The 18,987-nt window shown below is 43.6% G+C and overlaps 2 protein-coding genes across 5 annotated transcripts; one reads left to right on the forward strand and one right to left on the reverse strand.

Annotated features, from left to right (window-relative positions):
* Positions 1-140: 140 nt before the first annotated feature.
* Positions 141-10,178, reverse strand: srrm2 (serine/arginine repetitive matrix 2). Of its 4 annotated transcripts, none has more exons than XM_044051020.1 (14): positions 9,942-10,178; positions 8,397-8,648; positions 7,875-7,970; positions 7,575-7,760; positions 7,322-7,405; positions 7,172-7,237; positions 7,055-7,093; positions 6,276-6,392; positions 5,968-6,103; positions 3,618-5,875; positions 2,092-2,766; positions 1,054-1,119; positions 761-868; positions 141-527 (listed from the first exon to the last, which is right to left on the reverse strand). In XM_044051020.1, the coding sequence occupies exons 2-14, from the start codon at positions 8,642-8,644 to the stop codon at positions 476-478; spliced, it is 4,131 nt and encodes a 1,376-aa protein (XP_043906955.1). In that variant the 5' UTR covers positions 8,645-8,648; positions 9,942-10,178; the 3' UTR covers positions 141-475. The 4 variants fall into 4 exon arrangements, with proteins under 4 accessions (XP_043906955.1, XP_043906957.1, XP_043906956.1 ...); XM_044051022.1 differs by having other exon boundaries at positions 3,618-5,872; positions 7,172-7,240; XM_044051021.1 differs by having other exon boundaries at positions 141-524; positions 7,172-7,240.
* A 965-nt stretch (positions 10,179-11,143) lies between these two features.
* On the forward strand, positions 11,144-18,579 carry arl6ip1 (ADP-ribosylation factor-like 6 interacting protein 1). The gene is made up of 6 exons (XM_044051625.1): positions 11,144-11,307; positions 13,467-13,600; positions 14,113-14,232; positions 16,485-16,602; positions 16,962-17,046; positions 17,769-18,579. Exons 1-6 carry the CDS (start codon positions 11,272-11,274, stop codon positions 17,885-17,887), a joined length of 612 nt encoding a protein of 203 aa, XP_043907560.1. The 5' UTR covers positions 11,144-11,271; the 3' UTR covers positions 17,888-18,579.
* The last annotated feature ends 408 nt before the right edge of the window (positions 18,580-18,987 follow it).

The raw sequence follows: 18,987 nt of genomic DNA on the forward strand, positions 1-18,987 counted from the left end.
ATTTCCAGAGTTTGACAAACACTGATCAATATATTTACAACATTTTATGAACCAAACAACAAATTGATGAATCAAGAAAATACCATCATTTACATGAATGTCTGAGGTGGAGCACAGCGAGTAAGCAAACTTCACACAGATAAAATGCACAACTGCCTTTAATTGTTATTATTAATCGTTTTCAACAAAGAAATTAACCACACTTCAGTTCCTGCTCACATTAAACAGCATCCATTACATGTTAATAACCAAAATACAGACAGATCATATCTACAGGTAAGAACACAGTCGACAGGACACGGAGAGGGGAACAGCGTTACGCTTACTCGGCTCCTTTCATGTGTGTGAACACCCTTTACTCCTCACACACACACACACACACACACACACACACACACACACCTGCAGGAGATGAGTGTGTGGCGTCTCGGTCGTGTGTGAAGTCCAGAAACCATCACAGAGCAGAGGGCGGCGCTCATTTCCTCCGTCTGCTGCTCGATGAGCGGCTCGGTGACCGTCTGCTGCTGCTGGCAGGAGACAGACAGACAGACAGAGAGAGAAAGACAGAAATCAAGTCTCGTATAAGTGACAGCTTTCATCCTGATCTACGACATGTTTCTCACTGAGGGTGGAAGCATGTTTTTCTCTTTTCTGAGGTCAGTGACAATCTAGGGTTCAATTCCCCCTCAGGGGCGCCAGAGATGACACGGCAGGGCCTCATACAAACGCACATCAACGAGAAGAAGAAAGAGGAACAGACCTGTGGTTGGGCGACTGTGGCGCTGCTCTCGTGTGTCTGGGAGGAGAGTAACTGAGCGAGCGAGAATCTCGTAGTGAATCAGCCGGAACCCTCTGAGGTCGCACAGCGCTGTGAAAACAACGACACAAGGTGAGCACAGCACTGCCCCGTCTGCTGCAGTGTGACGTGGCGAGTTAAAGCTCTCGTTCTGTTGCTACAGAAATGACGAGTGTCGCTTTCTGCTTTGAAATAAATCCGTTTACTTCAGCACGTCTTCATCTATCCATTAAAGCATCAATAGTTTCTCTTCTTACCTCTTGTTCTTTGTTTCCTTTTCATTTTCAGACGATGAAGAGCTATTCTGGGTTTTGGTTGTCTTCCTGTTCAAAGAGAAACCGCATTACTATGCAACACTGAAACCATTATTACATTATTCATCAATTGCTAAATTCATTGTCGGCTGTTTTGATAATCGATGAATAGTTTGGGTGTTTTTTCAGCTTCTTGAATGTGAATATTTTCGGGTTTCTTTGCTCCATAAAACAAAGAAAATCATTCAAACGGATGACAAAACAAAGACATTTGAGGTCGTCATCACGTCCAGGTTTGACAAACATTGATGGATATTGTCTGACGTTTTACGGACCGAACCATTACTCCAAACATTCTGATATATGTTCAAATTCAAACCTTAAAAAGCCATTTCAAGTTGATCGTCAGCCTAGAAGAGCATCAGACCATCTGAATAATTACAACATGACCCAGCAGGGGGCACTGTGAAGCACTTGACCTTAGATTTATTTGGGGGAAAATTTTTCCTTTTTCCACCACAGGAACTTTTCTCGTTTAGGTTTTGAAAAACTTGTGGGAAAGAAGAAGAACCTCCTCATGACCGGGGACTTCCATAAATGTTGGAGGACTGTGTGGTGGTGTCATGCCTTCTATAAACCAGTGAGGCTCCAACCAACCTTTAAAAGGATTAAGAAAGAGCTCATCGGTCATTTAAAACTATGGGGCAAGAGAGTGCTCTTTTGTGCCTATTTACCGAGGAGAATCAGCCAAACGACCAATTTAAACCTGAATAACAGACAGAGACAAGTGTGGGAAAAGCTAAAGAAACGTAAACAGGACTACGAGAAGTGGGTCTGACAGCCGCTCCGATAAACGCTCCGTACTCCGGTACTACAAGAACAAACCATGTGTACTCGGCAACCGTGTAGCTTCCTTTGAGGTGCGGTGGAAATGCAAAGTGCACAGATGAGCAGGAATTCTCTTCCTGAGTAAACACGTTCCTGGGAATGTCAGTGGACACTTGGTCCATTAGAAAAATAACAGTGAAAAGTGTGACTTACTGTTTTCCTTGCTCCTTGCCCTCAGAGTCAGAACTGTCGGAAGAGGAGGATGAAGAGGAGGAAGAGGAGGAGGACGAAGAGGACGAGGAGGAGCTGGAGCTGCTGCTCCTGCTCACTTTCTTATTTGCCTCCTTGCCGTTCACACTTCTCTCGTTTCTGACCGTCTGGTCTGACGGTCGAGCAGCTGCCGGCGGCGACGGCTTCCTGTTTGGAGCTCGCGGTGGCTGCGGCTGCTCGACGTCCGGTCGGCCGCGGGGCAGCGACCCTCTGGACGCCGCGTCAGCGCGCCTGGAGTCTGGCGGTGAGCCTCGTCTTCCTGGCGGTGGAACATGGGACGAGGCTGTGGAGGGACGGTGTGAGGAGGAGGAGGAGAGACTTTTCTGCCCTCCGTCCTCTCGCTCTCTTCTCCTCTCCGTCTGTGTGTCTTTACTTTTGCATGGGGGTGAAGGCAAGGATGAAGAGGAGGAGCTGGAGGAAGAGGAGGAGGAGGCTGATGATGAGGAGGACGATGACCTGCCAGGCTGAGGATCATCCTGAGGCTGCTGATGCACCTTCTCCCTCCCTCGCTCTTGTTGTGCCTCCCTCTGTTTGGTTGCCTCACGTTCTCTCCCTCTTTCACGGGAGATGGAGCGACTTCTCCGCCGCCGCCGCGGAGGAGATGGAGAGCGGCGGGACCTGGTCGAGTAAAATTTCAAACTGTTACATGTGGCTATTACAAAAACACACAGACTCACAGACATTTGTGTGGAGAAGATTCAAACGATATCAAGGAAAGATGAATTGAATAAATGTAAATACAGTGCATATCAATATTTTATTATCATTATTTAATTGGCAAATAACACAAGCTTCTACACACTGGTGATAATCAGGGTTCTAAATTAACACCCGCCAAAATCATTTTTAGTGGTCGTTAATAAAAACTTACTAGCCAGTTTGGCTGGTGATGCATGAGGCAATCATGTCAGTCAGAGTCGCTCTATTGTTCTCACTCCCTGGGCAGTACTGACTACATAATGAACACTGTCGTGATGCTACGTGATGACGTATAACACGCCCATTGGCTGCGTGCAGGCAGTGCAACCAACCAGCGCGAGAAACCATGGAAACAGAAAACACAAAAAAGAAAAAGAACGAATGAACGGGACAAAACAAGGGGAGGGAGCTAGACCAATAAGATGATTGGTCAGATTACCGGCCGCTGACAGGCCAGAGTCCCATCACAGGAAGAGACGTCCCACACAGAAATCAAGCCGAACAGCACCAAACTGTAGATCACTTAAAACTACTTAAAAATCCTAAAAACGTGGGTTAATCTCCAACAACTACAGAAGTCTGGTGTAAAGTCACTAGGCACACGTGTGTGTGTGTGTGTGTGTCGCCGCAGTTTCACTCAGCCGTGCAGTGATGAGTATTTGATTTTTTGACTATTGGTTCATATTTTTGTGTTGGTTTTTTAAAAAAGAGTTTGGCGTTTCATCTTTAAGCCACGGCACACAGCCCTAGTCTGAAAGTTTTTCTCCTACCTGCTGGGGGGGCTTTGCCTCCTGGGGCTTCTGGACCTGGAGCGTCTCCGTGGGCTTCTGGATCTGCTCCTTCTGGCAGCTCGCACACGTTCTCTGTCCTTCTCCCTGTCTCTGTCTCTGTCTCTGTCCCTCTGCCTGTCTCTGTCGCGCTCAGACCGAGCCGCAGGAGGAGACACTCTCCTGGAGCGGGGCGGGGCCTCCAGGTACTGTCTCGGTGGAGTGCGACGGGCTGGGGAGGTGGCAGTGGCTTTGTGGGGCGGAGACCGTGACCTCCTGGTGGAGGGAGTAGGTCTCGCAGGCCTCCTGGCAGTGTCTTTGTCCCTCCCCGTGTCTCCTGACCTTGTTTTGTCTGCTCCGGCCTCAGGCCTGTTGCTGCCTCTGTCGGCTGGCGACGGAGGTGGACTCGGGCTGTCCATCTGTGTGGGGCTGTATCGCTCCTGACCCTTGGTGCGGGGCGGGTAATTGTCCACAGGAGATCTGTGAGGAGGTCTTTCCCTGTCACGTTTGTCTGCTCCGTCTCCTCTGTCCGTCCGGGGTTTGAGTGTGTCCCCCTCAGAGGCAGAGGCCGAGCTTTCCTTTCGTCCGTTGACTAAATATCGATGGACGGCAGCACCGATGGCAGCTGGTGCGCTGGTCGAGGGGTTTTTGTTTTCCCCACCTGCTGAGCCAACCTTCGCGGCTTTACCTTCATCTTCAGAGGATGAGGATGAAGAGGATGATGAGGATGAAGATGATGAAGAGGAGCTGTCACTGTCACTGTCGCTGCTGCTGCTACCACTACCGCTGCTGCTGCTGCTGCTGCTGCTACTGCTCTCCTTCCTCTTCTCAGCCGGTTTCACTCTCTCATCACGTTTGTCCTTCCTCTGTGGGCTCCTCGTCTTCTCCTCCCCGTCTTTCACGTCTGGTCTTTTAGCTGCTGGTCTGGAACCATCTCGTCTACTTTCTGCAGATGATGGGACAGCCTCATCTCTCTTCCTGCTGCTCTCCTGACCTCGCTCTCGGTCCTGACCTCGCTCTCGGTCCTGACCTCGCTCTCGGTCCTGACCTCGCTCTCGGTCCTGACCTCGCTCTCGGTGCCTGTCCCTCTCCTTAACACCCTCTGTTTTTTCCTTTTCTCTTCTCTCGTTCTCTCGGTCTCGTTGTCCTCCACTGGTGACGGGCGACCGAGGGGCCGGTGAGTGGGAATCGCGAGATGGATGAACGTCCTTTCTGTTGCTTCTCTGTTGGTGAAGAGACACCTCCATCTCTTGTCTCTTCCCCGTGTCTTTTCTGTTGTCCTTTTCATTTGGCACACTTGAATGAAGCTTCGCCTCAGTTCTGCGTTCCCTCTCTCCACTCCTCTCCTTTTCAGGAGAAGGTGAAGGGGATGAAGAGCCATGTCTTGGCTTTTGGTCTGGTTTAATCTTGTCTTTTTCTCGCTCAGCATCTCTGCCTCTCTCCTTCCTTGTCTCTTGTTTAGGTGGAGGAGAAGGGGATGAGGACGAGTCGTCTCTGGTTCTCTGAGGGACACACTCTTTTACTTTGTCCCCCTTATCTCTGCTTCTGGAACGCCGCCCTCTCTGCATGTCTCTGCTTCTAGGACTCTGTCCTTTCTCAGAATCTCTGCTTTGAGAACGTCGTCCTCGCTCCAAGTCTCTGCTTCTAGAACGTCGTCCTCGCTCCAAGTCTCTGCTTCTAGAACGACGTCCTCGCTGCACGTCTCTGCTTCGAGAACGTCGTCCTCGCTCCACGTCTCTGCTTCTAGAACGTCGTCCTCGCTCCACATCTCTGCTTCTAGAACGTCGTCCTCGCTGCGCGTCTCTGCTTCTTGAACGTCGTCCTCGATCCACATCTCTGCCTTTAGGACTCCGCCCCCTCTCCATGTCTCTGCTTCTAAGACTACGGCCTCTCTCAGCATCTCTGCTTCTGGAACGCTGTCCTTTGTCCACGTCTCTGCTTCTAGGACTCCGCTCTTTCTCCGCAGCGTCTCTGCTTCTGGAACGGTGCTCTTTGTCCCTCTTGTTTTCTCTGCTCCTTGAACGCCGCCCCCTGTCCATCTCTCTGCTTCTGGAGCGCCTTCCTTTTTCCCTCTCATTTTTTTCCACGCTCCTCGAACGCCTCCGTTTCTGCAGGTCTCTGCTTCTGGATCTCCTCCCTTTCTCCTTTTCCCAGCTTTTGTCGATCGGTGGTGGTGGTGGTGGAGAAGGGGATGCGGAGTCATGTCTCTTCTTCTCCATCTCACTCTGTCGTTCTGTCCCTCTCTCAAGATTCGACCTCTTCTAGTAGAGAAAAAATAATTTGCTAGTGTAACTTTATGTTCACAATAAGCACAATATACATCCAGATGAAGTGAAATGTCAGCATGTCTTACCGCTTCACCTCCCTGACGCCGTGGCACTTGCTCCTCGTAACCTCGTCTCCTCCTCTCCGGTGATTTTTCCTTCCTTTCATCGTCTTTCCTTGCCGTTTGGTCCTGTTGACGTGACCTCACAGCAGCTGGAGATGGGCTGTTAACATCACAGCGGGAAACAACTGTTACGTATGTGGAAAATAATTTATTTTGATTGAATTAGGTCCTGCCAGTTCTAATCCCAGTCCAGGTTTCCCCTGGGCCACATATACATGAATAAATGTGCTTTACATCACATCTGAAGTTACACCGGTGACTCGACGTCGTACCTGTGAGAGGATCGGGACGAGACGCTGCTGCGTCGCACCAGCTTTGTTTTGGGAGGACTTGAACTTTCGCTCTTTTTCCTTTTCTTCTTCAACTCCTTCTGTTTTTCATCCGAGGAACTTTGAGAGGGTGAGAATTAAAGAAAGGTTACAGCTGCACATGAACCCGTGCGATCAGTAATTATGACCTTCATTTCATCAGAAACATATGAAGCTACAGTTCTCAGACTACAAACCATGATCTGGTATTAACATCAATCCTATGTAATCTGGGTGGATCTTGACTAAATTCAGGGTTAGTCATTACTAAACCACTTTTTAAAAATGCAGCTGCACTTTTTTTTCACACTTTCAGACAAGTATGGAGTTCTTATGTTTGTTTCATTTTGTGTTTGGCTCCTTTTCAAACATGTGACGAGGTGGAAATGTGTCGTTGATTGAAACAAACTTCCAACTGATGTATCAAATAGCTGATGTTTCTTTATTTTATGTACTATTCTGGCCTTTATTATATTTTCCCTCATGCTTGTCTTTTAATTTGCTGGAATAAACCCATTAACTTTCATGTCATGACGTCAGTGAGACACATCCCGGATCTGTCCTGATGTAAGGTGTGAACGGTCATACTGTGATCGGCTCAGCGTGGTTAATAACGTTAATAGCAGGTGTGAGCGAGGCCTGAATTCACTTTTAATTCCAGGAAATATAACCTGCAGCTGGAAACTGGAACAAAGCAATGAGTCTGCAGAGGCAGAAGAGTTAAGGCAACTTAAAGCGCCTACCTCTCATCGTCTTCTTCTCCACTCTCTTCAGATGCCTCACTGAAAGATAAATTGTCCTGTTAACATTCACAGAATCATTCTGTGAAATAATCATAAAAGGTTCCGATGGTTAAATACCATTTCTTTTTCTTTTTTTTGGATTTCTTCTTCTCTCTGCGAGGCGATGGGGACAGACTCTCTGAGCTGCTGGAAGACAGAACAAAAGAATTATGAAAGAACAAAAGGATCTGGCCTACTCGTCGAGGTCAGGACCTTCCATTATCTCACCTGTCTCTGCTCTTGTTTTTCTTTTTCTTCTTCCGACCGCGCTTTTTGGGAGGAGCATCTGAATCATCCGAATCTACCACCAACCTGAGGAAAATAATTCATTTAATAAGATCATAATATGTCATGAGGTAAGATGGAACTCCCTATTGGTGAATTAAGACAGGATTTTCAAGTCACTCGTGAAATATTCATGCTTCAGTGTAAGTGCTTCTTAGCACGCACGTTGTCCCGTCACTAACGACGTCTTACTCACGTATACTTCTGTTGCTGCAGCCGTTCCCTCTCCAGCCGCTCCTGCTCCCGCTTCTCCTTCTCTTTGTCCTTGCGGTCAGCATGAAAGGACGATCCATCCACGTAGTCGCTGGCGATTCCAAACGCTGCACGCAGACGGTCGTTCTTCTGCTGGTTAGCTGCGGCCAGTGCATGAGTCTCTGTCACCCTAGGATTCACAAGCCACCCAGCTTTCTGTCACCAACACTGTCAAGCATTGTCTCAAAGGTCCGCGTGTTTGTGCAAGAGTATAATCGATTTACGATAAAAGTGCCAGTCTTACGTTGGTCTGTCAGAAGTGGGCGGAGCCGGCTCCTGCTTCTCCTGCAGCATCATGCGGAAGCTGCTCACCTTCTCCTCAATCTCCTCAGCAGAATACCTGAGCAAAGATGATTTGACAACGTACAGAGGACAGTGAGTCATAGATCTACTTACAGCTCACTTTACTCTAATCACAAAGCATATTAGAGTCATGTTGAAATGTGTTTCATCAGCATTTACTGGTGCTCAATTGACTCGACAGCGCACACCTTTTTAGCGACCCAGGTTTAAGACCCAGGTTCACTCTGCATAACCTGAATTCACATCTGACTATTATACTTTGCAATTCTGTGTACTTAGAAGAGCTTTTTGGATGGAAAGCACAGAGACAAAGTCAAAGTTTGGAGAATAATAATAATAAAAAAAAAGGTAGAAACATAAATATGCACATATAAGAAACCGGTAAAATCAGAGAACTGGATTTAATCATAGTAAAAAATTTAAATGAAATAATTACTGATCAAAACATGTTTTTCTTCCTCACCCTTGCTCCTCCATCATGTCCTGCAGCTCGGCACATTTAACCTCCAGCTGCCTCTTGCGCTGGTGCTCCAGGATGTCAGCGTTGGGCTGCCTGTTGAGCTGACTCTCCAGCCTCTCCCGGTCCTTCTCATCGCGCTCACCACCACGCTCGTCCCGCGGTCGCTTCACCCGCAGGCTCGACAGGTTGCGCTGCACGTAGCCATTGGTGCCACTGCCCCGCGGTGTCGTCAGGCCAATCCCATTGTACATGGCTCTATAGAAACAAAACAGAGGACTACAATAATGAAACTCACAGCATTTACAGACATCAACTCTGAGGAAATGCACAAAAAATGTCAGAAAACACCTAACATATAAATATGAACAAATGTTTTAGGGATGTCCGATATTATCGAGACGATATCGGTATCAGCAGTTGTTGGCTTTAAAACGTATCCCCTGAGATGATTAATGAATAAAACACACACACACACACACACACACATATATATATATATATATATATATATATATATATTACACATATATATACATACATATATATACACATACATACATATATAGATATGTATATATATGTATATATATATATATATATATATATATATATATATATATATATATATATATCAGGCCTTTTCTAATATCTGCACAAAGTCCAACATTGTGCATCCATATTTGTTATAATGGTAGTGAAAACAAGATACTGTTAGGTAATTATTGTCCAGTCATACACCATAACTTTCAAACCATGAAGCTGTTTGTTGCCATGATATTTAAAAAGGTAGTCACCTTGAGAACCCTATTAATGTGTGAACTCTTACTTTGTTAACAGCAACATTATCGCGTTCACAAGCATAAGGTGCCTGAAAATTACTACCACGGTTGTCAAATCATTCTGTTAACAAACCACTGACCTTAAAGAGGTTTTTATAAAAACGTATTGAGTAACTGTATTAAAAATTGTAAGTAATTTACAACACTCTTAAAACTACTTCATAAATATTGGTTCCCATTGCATGCACCCACTCCCGAAAACTATACATTGTCCTCATTAATATTTTTGGTGGTAATTTTACTTATTTACATTTTTTACTTTGCCATCCACGCTTATAATATATAAAATAATTACCTTTATTAATATAGCATTTTGCAAGTAAAATCAGACCTCACCACTTACCGCAGATGGGCTACTTTTCTTAAATTGTTAAGTTATAACAATGTGGGCATCTCTGTGACGCAAAAAAACACCTCATTTTTTACTGATATCAAGTCTTAAGATTTTATTGAAATAAGAGAAAAAACACGTGCGCCAGTCAGAAGAGGCCTGTAGCTGCGTGCGTGACGTACACACTCAACTTACTGAGGACTAACATGGAGGAAAACAGTGCAATAAACACATAGTAGACGTGACATTAACTTCTGTGCATCCACACGAACGCTTATATGACGAATACATTTGATGAAACGTTCCGTTTTTATTTCTTAGGCCCAACCATCAGCTAACAGGCTAACAGGCTAACAGGCTAACGTCTTCATTACGTACCAGTGTTTCACCTCCGGCAGCGGAGGAAACGGTGGCGGCGGGACTGTTTCTCCTCTCTTGATAAATCTCTTGTAGAATCCGCAGCTTGAACAGACCGCACTGTAACAACTGCGTCTCAACAAACGCGACGATGACAGAAATAATGTGAGCAGTTAGCTTTCAGCTAGCAAGACGTGAGCTCCGCCGAGAGGAAGGAAGAACGAGACGAAAAACCAAGTGACGTCATACGCACAGGACGCGCGCCGACGCTGAGACGCGTTCAAGGAAAGTCAGTAAAGTAATGTAACAAAGAACAAAACTTACGTATCTGTACTTTACTTTGTTATTTATATGTACGTTTACTCAAATACATTTCCTCTAACTCTCTTTGTTACTCGTTTCTAGAAATAAAATCAGAAGAAGAAGAGCTGGTATTATGGTCTGTATTTGATCAGGTTTCAATTTTTGTGCATAAGGTGAGGTGTTAGAGTGAGTATTTTATTTAATGTTGTTTACAATACAATAGACACAAAATAACAAAAACATACATAAAAAATATGCACAACCTGGCATAAATGTTTAACAATATGCATGAAAAAGGGATAACATATTTTACAGTTTATCAGTTATTTGACCTTTTCCCCCCACTTATTTCATGCATTCTATTGTTAGGTAACAGCTGAGCACAGGAGAGTTTTGGTGGATGTGCATTTTTTATGGAACAATTCATGAGAAACATGAGTTAGTTATCCAATGCTTTCGTCCATGTCTTTGTGTTTTTGTCTTTAGACAATGGCTTTATACATACATACATAAAATATCAGTGCAATGAAAAAAATGAAAAAAATGAAAAAAATCTTCCTTTCTTCTATGACACTTTATGGAAGTTGGTATCCGTACAGGACAGGCCCTTCCTTTCCCGTCCCTCGACACCAGAAGTGCTGAGTCATGATGCGGTGGCGTGTCCTTTCATCATTTTATGATCTCCCTTTGAGGTATTACCCGTCTTTCATTTCCATTCCTGTAGGCGAGACAGTTCTGTTTCAAAAATCATTCATCAACATTGACGGAGAACCTGCTTCTGTAATAATAATAATACTGATGATGATGTATCTGGAATATTTTTACATGCGGCTGATGTAACACTACATTTCCCAGAAGTCATAGGCTCCTCTTTTTTTGACGCAGATTTTCAGATAAAAAACTTCCTGCCAGAGCTTGACCGTTACAGTGACAGCTGAAGCGCCGACGAGGAAGCGAGTGTCCGGGCTCCTGCTGCTCTATCTTTATAAAACAAACATTTAAAGAAGAATCCACGGGTGGAAGTCAAACCCACGCTGCTTCGTGAACCATGGCTGAAGGCGACAACAAAAGCGCAAACCTGCTCGTGAGTATTGACAGCCGCTTTAGCGCTAGCTTAGTGTGCTGCTCCGGTGGCGTCCACGCAGCCGCTGGTGTTTAGAGAAGAAAGATGGATTTTTCATGTCGAGTGAAGAACAACAGCGACAACATAAACAACGACTCTGTGATTTCGGACGATTTTCGGTGACAGTGCGTCACTAAAAACTGCTGCGTTTGTTAGCAGCTAGCTTAGCTTGGTAGCGAGCACGTTAGCTCATTAGACGTTCGCCCGTGGACCAGTCAGAGACGGTTCTACAGTCTCATGAGGCCCGAGGCAAACCTTCACAGGGGGCCCCTCCAACCGGCGGTCATCATCATCCTTTATATAATAAATAATCTGACAATTTCTATATTAAGGTTTACATTAGTGTCTGGAAAAATCTGCAAATTAAACTTAAAACTGTTAGTTAACAGTGATTTAGAAGTGAATTAGATGGAGATTTGTCTTCTACGTCTCGGTCAAAGACTGGGGAGGACATTTTGGTGCGCACACAGAACACCAAGTTCTAACTAATAACGATTTGTCATAGCACGGCTATTTTGCCTTTCCATTAGTCATTGAACCTGGTTCCTGGTGTTTTTTTAGTTTCTGCTCTGATGAGGTTCTCCGATACTAAACTGTGACGTCAACAGACTGAAGGCCACTGATTTGTCAGAGAGTATCGTCACTAAAGAGTCATGAGCGCGATGTTAGACAAAAATCAAAGGCAAGTTAAAAAAAAACTTAAAAATACCTACAAATCATGATACCATGCATTATTCTGCAACATTTAGCAAAGGAAAAGAAAATCAGTGACTGTCAGGCAGATTCTGTGCTCCGGTCACGCAGGAAGTACTGAGTCATTCTGTGAACAAATCCTAGAATCTACTGAGTCTAATGATTCAGTTACACCCAAAACAACTGCTTTACAAGTCCCTAGTTTGTGGCGCGTAGAAAACCACGTCACCAGTTTCATGCAGCCGTGCTTTGATGACCCCGCCCACGTTGAGGAGAAGCTATAGTAATGGAAACCGTCTAGTGGAGAGCTGTGGCGGGGGCGGGACTATGTACTGGAAAAGAAGCATAACTGTATACATGCAGGACTAATCGGATTATGTAGGTATGTAAATCTGACTAAGACTAGCTGGATTTTAGTTGTAGTTTTAGTTGGATTAATGTTTTTATATGACATTTAGGAAGTTCAATTTTTGTCCTCTGTCACTAGTTAGTGGACATGAAAGGCAACGTATGTTAACTGTTCTGTCCGCGCTGAATATCCAATGAACAATGCCAATACTGCAAAATACAACTACCTCCGTGCCACTAAAATAACCTAATGAGACTCTTGGTAATGAACAAATTGAAGTCAAAATTAAGTTTAATTACTATCACCGGCGCTGAAAGATTTGAACATTTCCTCTGACGGTTGTTTCAAGCAACAAGCAAGTGTGATTTCTAACATTATCATGTTGCTGTTAAAGGAAGAGGAAATTCAACCCCAAAATGAAATCCCAAGACGACTGCAGCTCGTGCCAACGCCACTACTTTCACCGTTAGTTACACGTTGAGTAAAATAACACGGAGCATTGCTAGCTATGGCTAGCCTGAGAGGCTTTTTTTTCCCCCAACTTCAAAGGACTATGGTCAACTCGAAAGTGAGGTCATTCCCACTTACATCTTTTAATGTAAATGAGACACCGCCGCATGTTTATTGACGAGCTCGACAGTGTTTTCAGCTCTCACGAGTTTTCTCTATTCACAATTTTCTCGATCATGGTAAAACTTCTATCACCTCATGTTGATGTGTTTGCTCTATCAGTGCCTGACTGTTATCACATGTTAGAACCAGTGTTCATTTTGATTTAGTTATAGTCTTATGACTAAAATACCATTTTACTTTTAGTCATCCGAGATGTTTTAGTCAAATTTAGTCAGAACATTTTCCATTTAAGGGCTGTAATAGTCAAATATTATTAATTGCATCACCCACTGTTTCTGATTCTGACTTAAAATAAGAACATGTCCTTTTATGTGACCATTTTCTCCTTTATTTGCTCTTTTATGACACAAACTGAAATGTCATTGATTTGTGGATTTAACATCACATGGAGCGTCAACATGCTCTGCACTTTATGGCTGAATACACTGTGTTGAATTGTGTTGAGGCTCGGGAAACGGCTCTGCTGGAGGAGCAGCTGCAGGGCTGGGGTGAAGTGATCCTGGCTGGTGACCGCGTCGTGCGCTGGGAGAAGCCCTGGTTCCCCGGAGCTCTGATGGGCGTCACCACTGTGCTCTTCCTGTGAGTTCATTTTTACCTCCGTGTGCTGTTTCGCAGGGGTTATTAGATTCAGCTGGGTACATGGTCGGCATAGCACACATTTTCCTCAGTGTACATACCCATCCTCTTTGTTTTTCCATTTATGACTAAAGCTTCTTTACGTTGGCCTAAATTGTAACTCTCAACTTGGGTCAGATATTTGAAAGTAGCCCGATATACTTTGCCGTGTTGCTGAATAGAGCTGACATCGAATAACCAAGGTAACAACGCTGTTCACCGAGTTTACTAGACTAGCTGCAGAGAGTCTCTGTGTTCAAAGACCCCGGTATAAATGTCATCACAATAGATGCACCACAGTTTAGGTTGTGAGTATCTTTTTAATATAAAACAAGTTTTTTTTTTTTTTTGTTAAAAACGTACATTCATTTACATATGCACAAGTCTCTCAGTGGTGTTTCTTTATCCGAGCGCCCGCTGGAGTCAAACCGGTTTCTAACCGTCTAATGTCTGACTGCTTTGTCGTTCACCTGCAGGCTGATTTACTACCTGGACCCTTCAGTGCTGACTGGGATCTCCTGCTCTGTCATGTTGCTGTGCTTGTCTGACTACCTGGTTCCAACCCTCGCTCCCCGAGTCTTTGGCTCCAATAAGTGGTGAGAGACCGGATGAGTTTATGAATTTATGTTTATCAGTTTATCAATATTTCTTGGTTCCTTTGCTCCATATAACAAAGAAAAACTCAAATCATTTTATGGGCAAAAATAAGACATTTGAGAACGTCGTCATTTCCAGGTTTGACAAACACTGATCGATATTTTCTGATTTTAGGGACCAAGCAAGTAATGGAATAATATAAATAATATTTGTTAATTGTAGTATGTGTTCTTTGTGTATTCTCAATTAGGGCTGGAGCGATATGGGGAAAAAATATCAATATTTTTGATATTTTGATAACAATAATTAATTTAAGTCATCGTTGCAGGAAAACAACGCTTATTTTCTTTAAACTTGAGTGTTCATGTAAAAGTGTAGCAACATTGAACTCTGGGGGGAAAACAGTCAAAAGTAAACTATGCAAATAATACTACAAAGATTTTCTCCTTTTTAGCATAACCATGCACGACTAACCTTTGAGGCAGGGAGCATGTGAGTGAGAGGTCATGTGACACTCCTGCTCAATATGCATTTCATCTATTTACGCTATTTATTTTATTTAAATACCTGTTTATGTCAATTCGTGTTTCAAGTCTTCGATGTTTTCAGAACACGTTCTCGTCTTTATCTCCCTGTGAGTTTGTAAACCACTCACTCTCCACACCAAAGTCCATAGAGAAAATCAGTGATTTTAATGTCACACAGGAGTTGTTGATCCATGGCTGCCTCCATCACTAAGTCCAAACGTCTTATTTTGTGACTTGGTTGTCGGCATATGAGAACGTAAATGCTGGATTCAAAGAGTCTGCTGTGGCGAAAGTTGCGACATCTTTTTGATGACCTCAATATGACGAGCTAAAACCTGAGCTCTCAGGTGTCCGACCACTTCATGCTGCTTTGACTTTACACAGCTCTTGTGTGCAGCGCCTGGCTGGACTGTGTGCATATGGTGTTGAGAACCAGACACCAAGGACAGGATAGAGTGACCGCCTGTCCCTCCACCAGCCACCTTAAGCCCTGTTATATGACCCGTGTGTCACTGTGTCCTTTCTCCCCCACACTACTGCACATTTAACACAGCAGTTCACAGCATTATAGCATTTTGACCGTGTCAACATTGTGTTTTTAGTTACAGCTCAGGAAACCGTAGCTTCTGATGCTGATCAATATTGATGATAGTGATGCACGATATGAAAAATCTCAACCGATACGATAACCAATCATTTCCTGCTTCTCATGGCCGATACGGATAAATTCCTATTTAATATAATCTGCAGTTTGTGCACGATGCAGTGGTGGAAAAACTCTGGCCTATCTATAACGAGTTTTGGCTCTTCAAATGTTTATTTTTTTCATGTCCTCACACAAAAATATGTGGTCATTTGCTGTAAATAACAATAACAGTAAGGTATTTGTGGAGTTAAGTCAAACATTGACCTGTCAACCTTAATTACAAAAATGTAATCAAATAAATAAAACACAAACAATTCCCTAAGTGAATCATCAACCAAATATTTACCGAATTATTAAAGCTTTGAGATTTTTCTGAAATCTTATAATTCAAAATTAGAAAACTTTTGCAGGTGGAGGACTTTTGTCCAGGGAGGGACACGTCCGTGAAGAAGTGACAGCTTGGGGGGTGTAACGTAGCTCCAAATGTGCTATTAACTTGCAAAAACCTGGGTATCTCAACGATAGAAAAGCCCAAATCGGCTGATATTTTATCGGTCTGATAAATATCGTGCTTCCTTAAGTGATGTTGTGAAGCTCAGCCTGCAGATTTAGTCCAACATCGCTCTAGAACTGCAACTATTACTTTTACAGTGTTGGTCAGTGTTTGTCAAACAATGATGATGTTCTCAAATGTCCACAAACCAAAATGATTTCTTTGTTTATGTGGAGTAAAGAAACCAGGAGTTATTCACATTTAAGAAGCTGAAATGTCATAGATGTTGTTCTATTTCTAGTCGGAACTCTGAATTTCTGGGATTTCCATCTCCGTTGTTGAAGTTATGGAGTTAGGATTCCAGGTTGGCTGCCAGTGTACAAACACTGCTATGTTTCTGTTGTGTTTGTTTCACAGTAAATTAGTCGCACACGTGGTGCTGTTAAATTTTATCTTATTGTTTTACCATAGACATTCGGCTTGGGCTGCAACAGAACAGGACCTAAATATAATTAAATATAAAACAGGAACGTCTCAGCAGACAATGTTTTTGTCTGAAACTGATGCCTGTGTGTCTTTGTGTAGGACCACCGAGCAGCAGCAGCGTTTCCATGAGATCTGTGGAAACCTGGTGAAGACCCAGCGCCGCGTTGTCGGCTGGTGGAAGCGTCTTTGTGCCCTGAAGGAGGAGAAGCCCAAGATGGTATGTTTATTAAAAAACAAGTTCACTTTCAATTCAATCACACTTTGAGTTTAATGGTTTAACAATTGTTAGTTGCAGCCATTGTAAAATGGCCCTATATGTATGTAATTTTGAAGTATTTCACCAACGAAACTTGTTTTTTTTCATTAACCTGAAGTGATCACACACATGTTTGTATCTTTTGAAGTAGAAACTAATCATGGATTAAGTTGACTAGTTGATTGTGAGAACTAGTGACCTCTGTGCATATTTTATGCGTAAGCTCTTAAATGTGATGGATGTGACATTGAAAGGGGTCTTTAAGTCTTGATGCATGTCATGTGACCGTGTGTGTGTGTGTGTGTGTGTGTGTGTGTCAGTACTTTGCCTCGGTGATCAGCAGCCTGTTGGCAGTGGCCTGGATCGGACAGCAGGTCCACAACCTGTTCCTCACCTACCTGATCGGTGAGTACATTTCACCTTCACACCGACTGTAGCCTCTCTTTTCATTTGTGTTCCATGAAAACTCCACGCGAGTCGACAGACAGACGTTTTCTTCCTTTAGTTTTTGCACAATTTATGGAACACTTCTGTCAAACAAAGGAGGGAAAAATGAAGAAGGGAGTTTGAGGGGAATGATCTCATTAATCTAGAAAAACTGAGCTCAACCTCGGGACGGAACGATGCTGGTAACACAAACTCAATTATCTACTGATATCTATGGGTTAGGGTCGATACTGACTGACGCTGACTGCTATTGACGATACTTGATGCTGACTGATGCTTGACGCAGGCTGATACAGACCGATACTTGATACTAACCGATACGGTGACCGATACTTGATGCTGACTGATGCTTGATGCTGACTGATATGGACCGATACTTGATGCTGACTGATATGGACCGATAATTGATGCTGAATGATACTGACCGATGCGTTTGTCAGCAATTTTAAAGCTGGGGGAAAAAATCTGAGAAAACGTCATTAATTCTAAAAAAATCTTTAGAGAAAATGATCTTGTTAAATTAAAAAAATTAAGCCCCAAGAAATGAAGAAACAATATTAATAAAAAGTGAGCATGTGTATAAACGGCACACAGGTGAGTAAAATATAAATCAAGTGGAAAAAAGAGAATTCTGATGTGTGTAAACAGCAGGACTTCCCGTGTGTGTGTGTGTGTTGCAGTGAGTGTGTTGCTGCTGCTGCCCGGCCTGAACCAACACGGCCTCATCAGCAAATACACGTCCATGGCCAAGAGGGAGATCAACAAACTGCTCAAACACAAGGAGAAGAAGAACGAGTAGACGCGAGAAGTGCCGACCAAGAGGGAGGACGACCACGACACAGAATGGAGGGTGGAAGGAAGTTTGAACAAAGGAGGGGAAGAAAAGAAAAAAAGATCCTCCTGTTTCCTCTTTGTTTTCTATTCACACACTGAATAAGTTTCATGTCTCCTCACTATTTGACATTTTATCACATTTAGTTGTTTGTTCCTCCCTCAGCATGCAGCCTCCACATGAAGGTGACAGTCACCGGTGAATTACACAGACTCAAATCTTCCCTCTTTCTATGTTTCTCCTCGTTATCAAACGTCTGTGACGCTTTTAAACAAAGTGACTACTGAGCAAAAACTGCATCATCATCATCATCATCATCATCTTCTTCTCCTCATAGTTATGTTTGTTTTTGTCACGTTTAGATCGTGAATATCATGAAAACCCTTTTCTTTATTTTGCTTTGGTCGTATTTTAACTGTAGCACTTAAACTGGATGTAAAGCAGCTCAGCTGGACTCTGGTCCGGACTCTGGTGTGTTAGCTCTGATTTAAAACCCCACCATGTGTCACTGGTGTGGGTGTTTGTGTGTAAATAGGCCTTTTACCTCAGCCTGTCTCTGTGTCTCCTTCCCTTCTTTGTTATTTATGTTTTTTTCCTCATTTCATCGTTTGTCTTCATTGCAGATCTTTACAAAGTGAATAAAGTTTGATTTAAATTAATTTACACCGTTTCTTCGTTTGAATAACAAAGCAAATGTGTGTGTGTGTGTATGGGGGGGGTGCGGTCTGTGGGGGTGGAGGGGTCCATGTGTTTGTTGTGTGTGCGTGGAGTCACAAAGGGGGCGGAGCCCTACAACGTGTGTTAAGATGAACGCTGGAAGTTGAAACAGACTTCCGAGATGTGAGGCCTCTAAAAAAATAACAGCATTGTAACAAATAAAACATCGACAAAATCGTGCCAGGAAATACACCCACAACCTTCCAGTTGAAAGACAACTTGCCCAACCACTGAGCCACCATGACTCAATCCTTGCGCCTCATTTTTTTCTTACTTTAAAATTCTAAATTGCTAAACGTTAAGACTTTCACTGAGGTAATATTTAATATAACACTTTTCTGGTCACAAAG

The sequence above is a fragment of the Solea senegalensis genome, linkage group LG19 (genome assembly GCF_019176455.1).
Source record: "Solea senegalensis isolate Sse05_10M linkage group LG19, IFAPA_SoseM_1, whole genome shotgun sequence".
Taxonomy (NCBI): Eukaryota; Metazoa; Chordata; class Actinopteri; order Pleuronectiformes; family Soleidae; genus Solea; species Solea senegalensis.

Bases quoted from the DNA above. Each gene is read 5' to 3' on its own strand.
- srrm2 (XM_044051019.1), bottom strand. From the start codon at position 8,644: ATGTACAATGGGATTGGCCTGACGACACCGCGGGGCAGTGGCACCAAT. The intron at 6,393-7,054 runs GTAGGCGCTTTA...ACCCTCTCAAAG, and splicing joins GGAGAAGAAGACGATGAGAG to TTCCTCGGATGAAAAACAGA. The intron at 5,876-5,967 runs GTAAGACATGCT...TTTCTCTACTAG, and splicing joins GGCGTCAGGGAGGTGAAGCG to AAGAGGTCGAATCTTGAGAG.
- arl6ip1 (XM_044051625.1), top strand. From the start codon at position 11,272: ATGGCTGAAGGCGACAACAAAAGCGCAAACCTGCTC. The intron at 13,601-14,112 runs GTGAGTTCATTT...GTTCACCTGCAG, and splicing joins GTCACCACTGTGCTCTTCCT to GCTGATTTACTACCTGGACC. The intron at 14,233-16,484 runs GTGAGAGACCGG...GTCTTTGTGTAG, and splicing joins GTCTTTGGCTCCAATAAGTG to GACCACCGAGCAGCAGCAGC.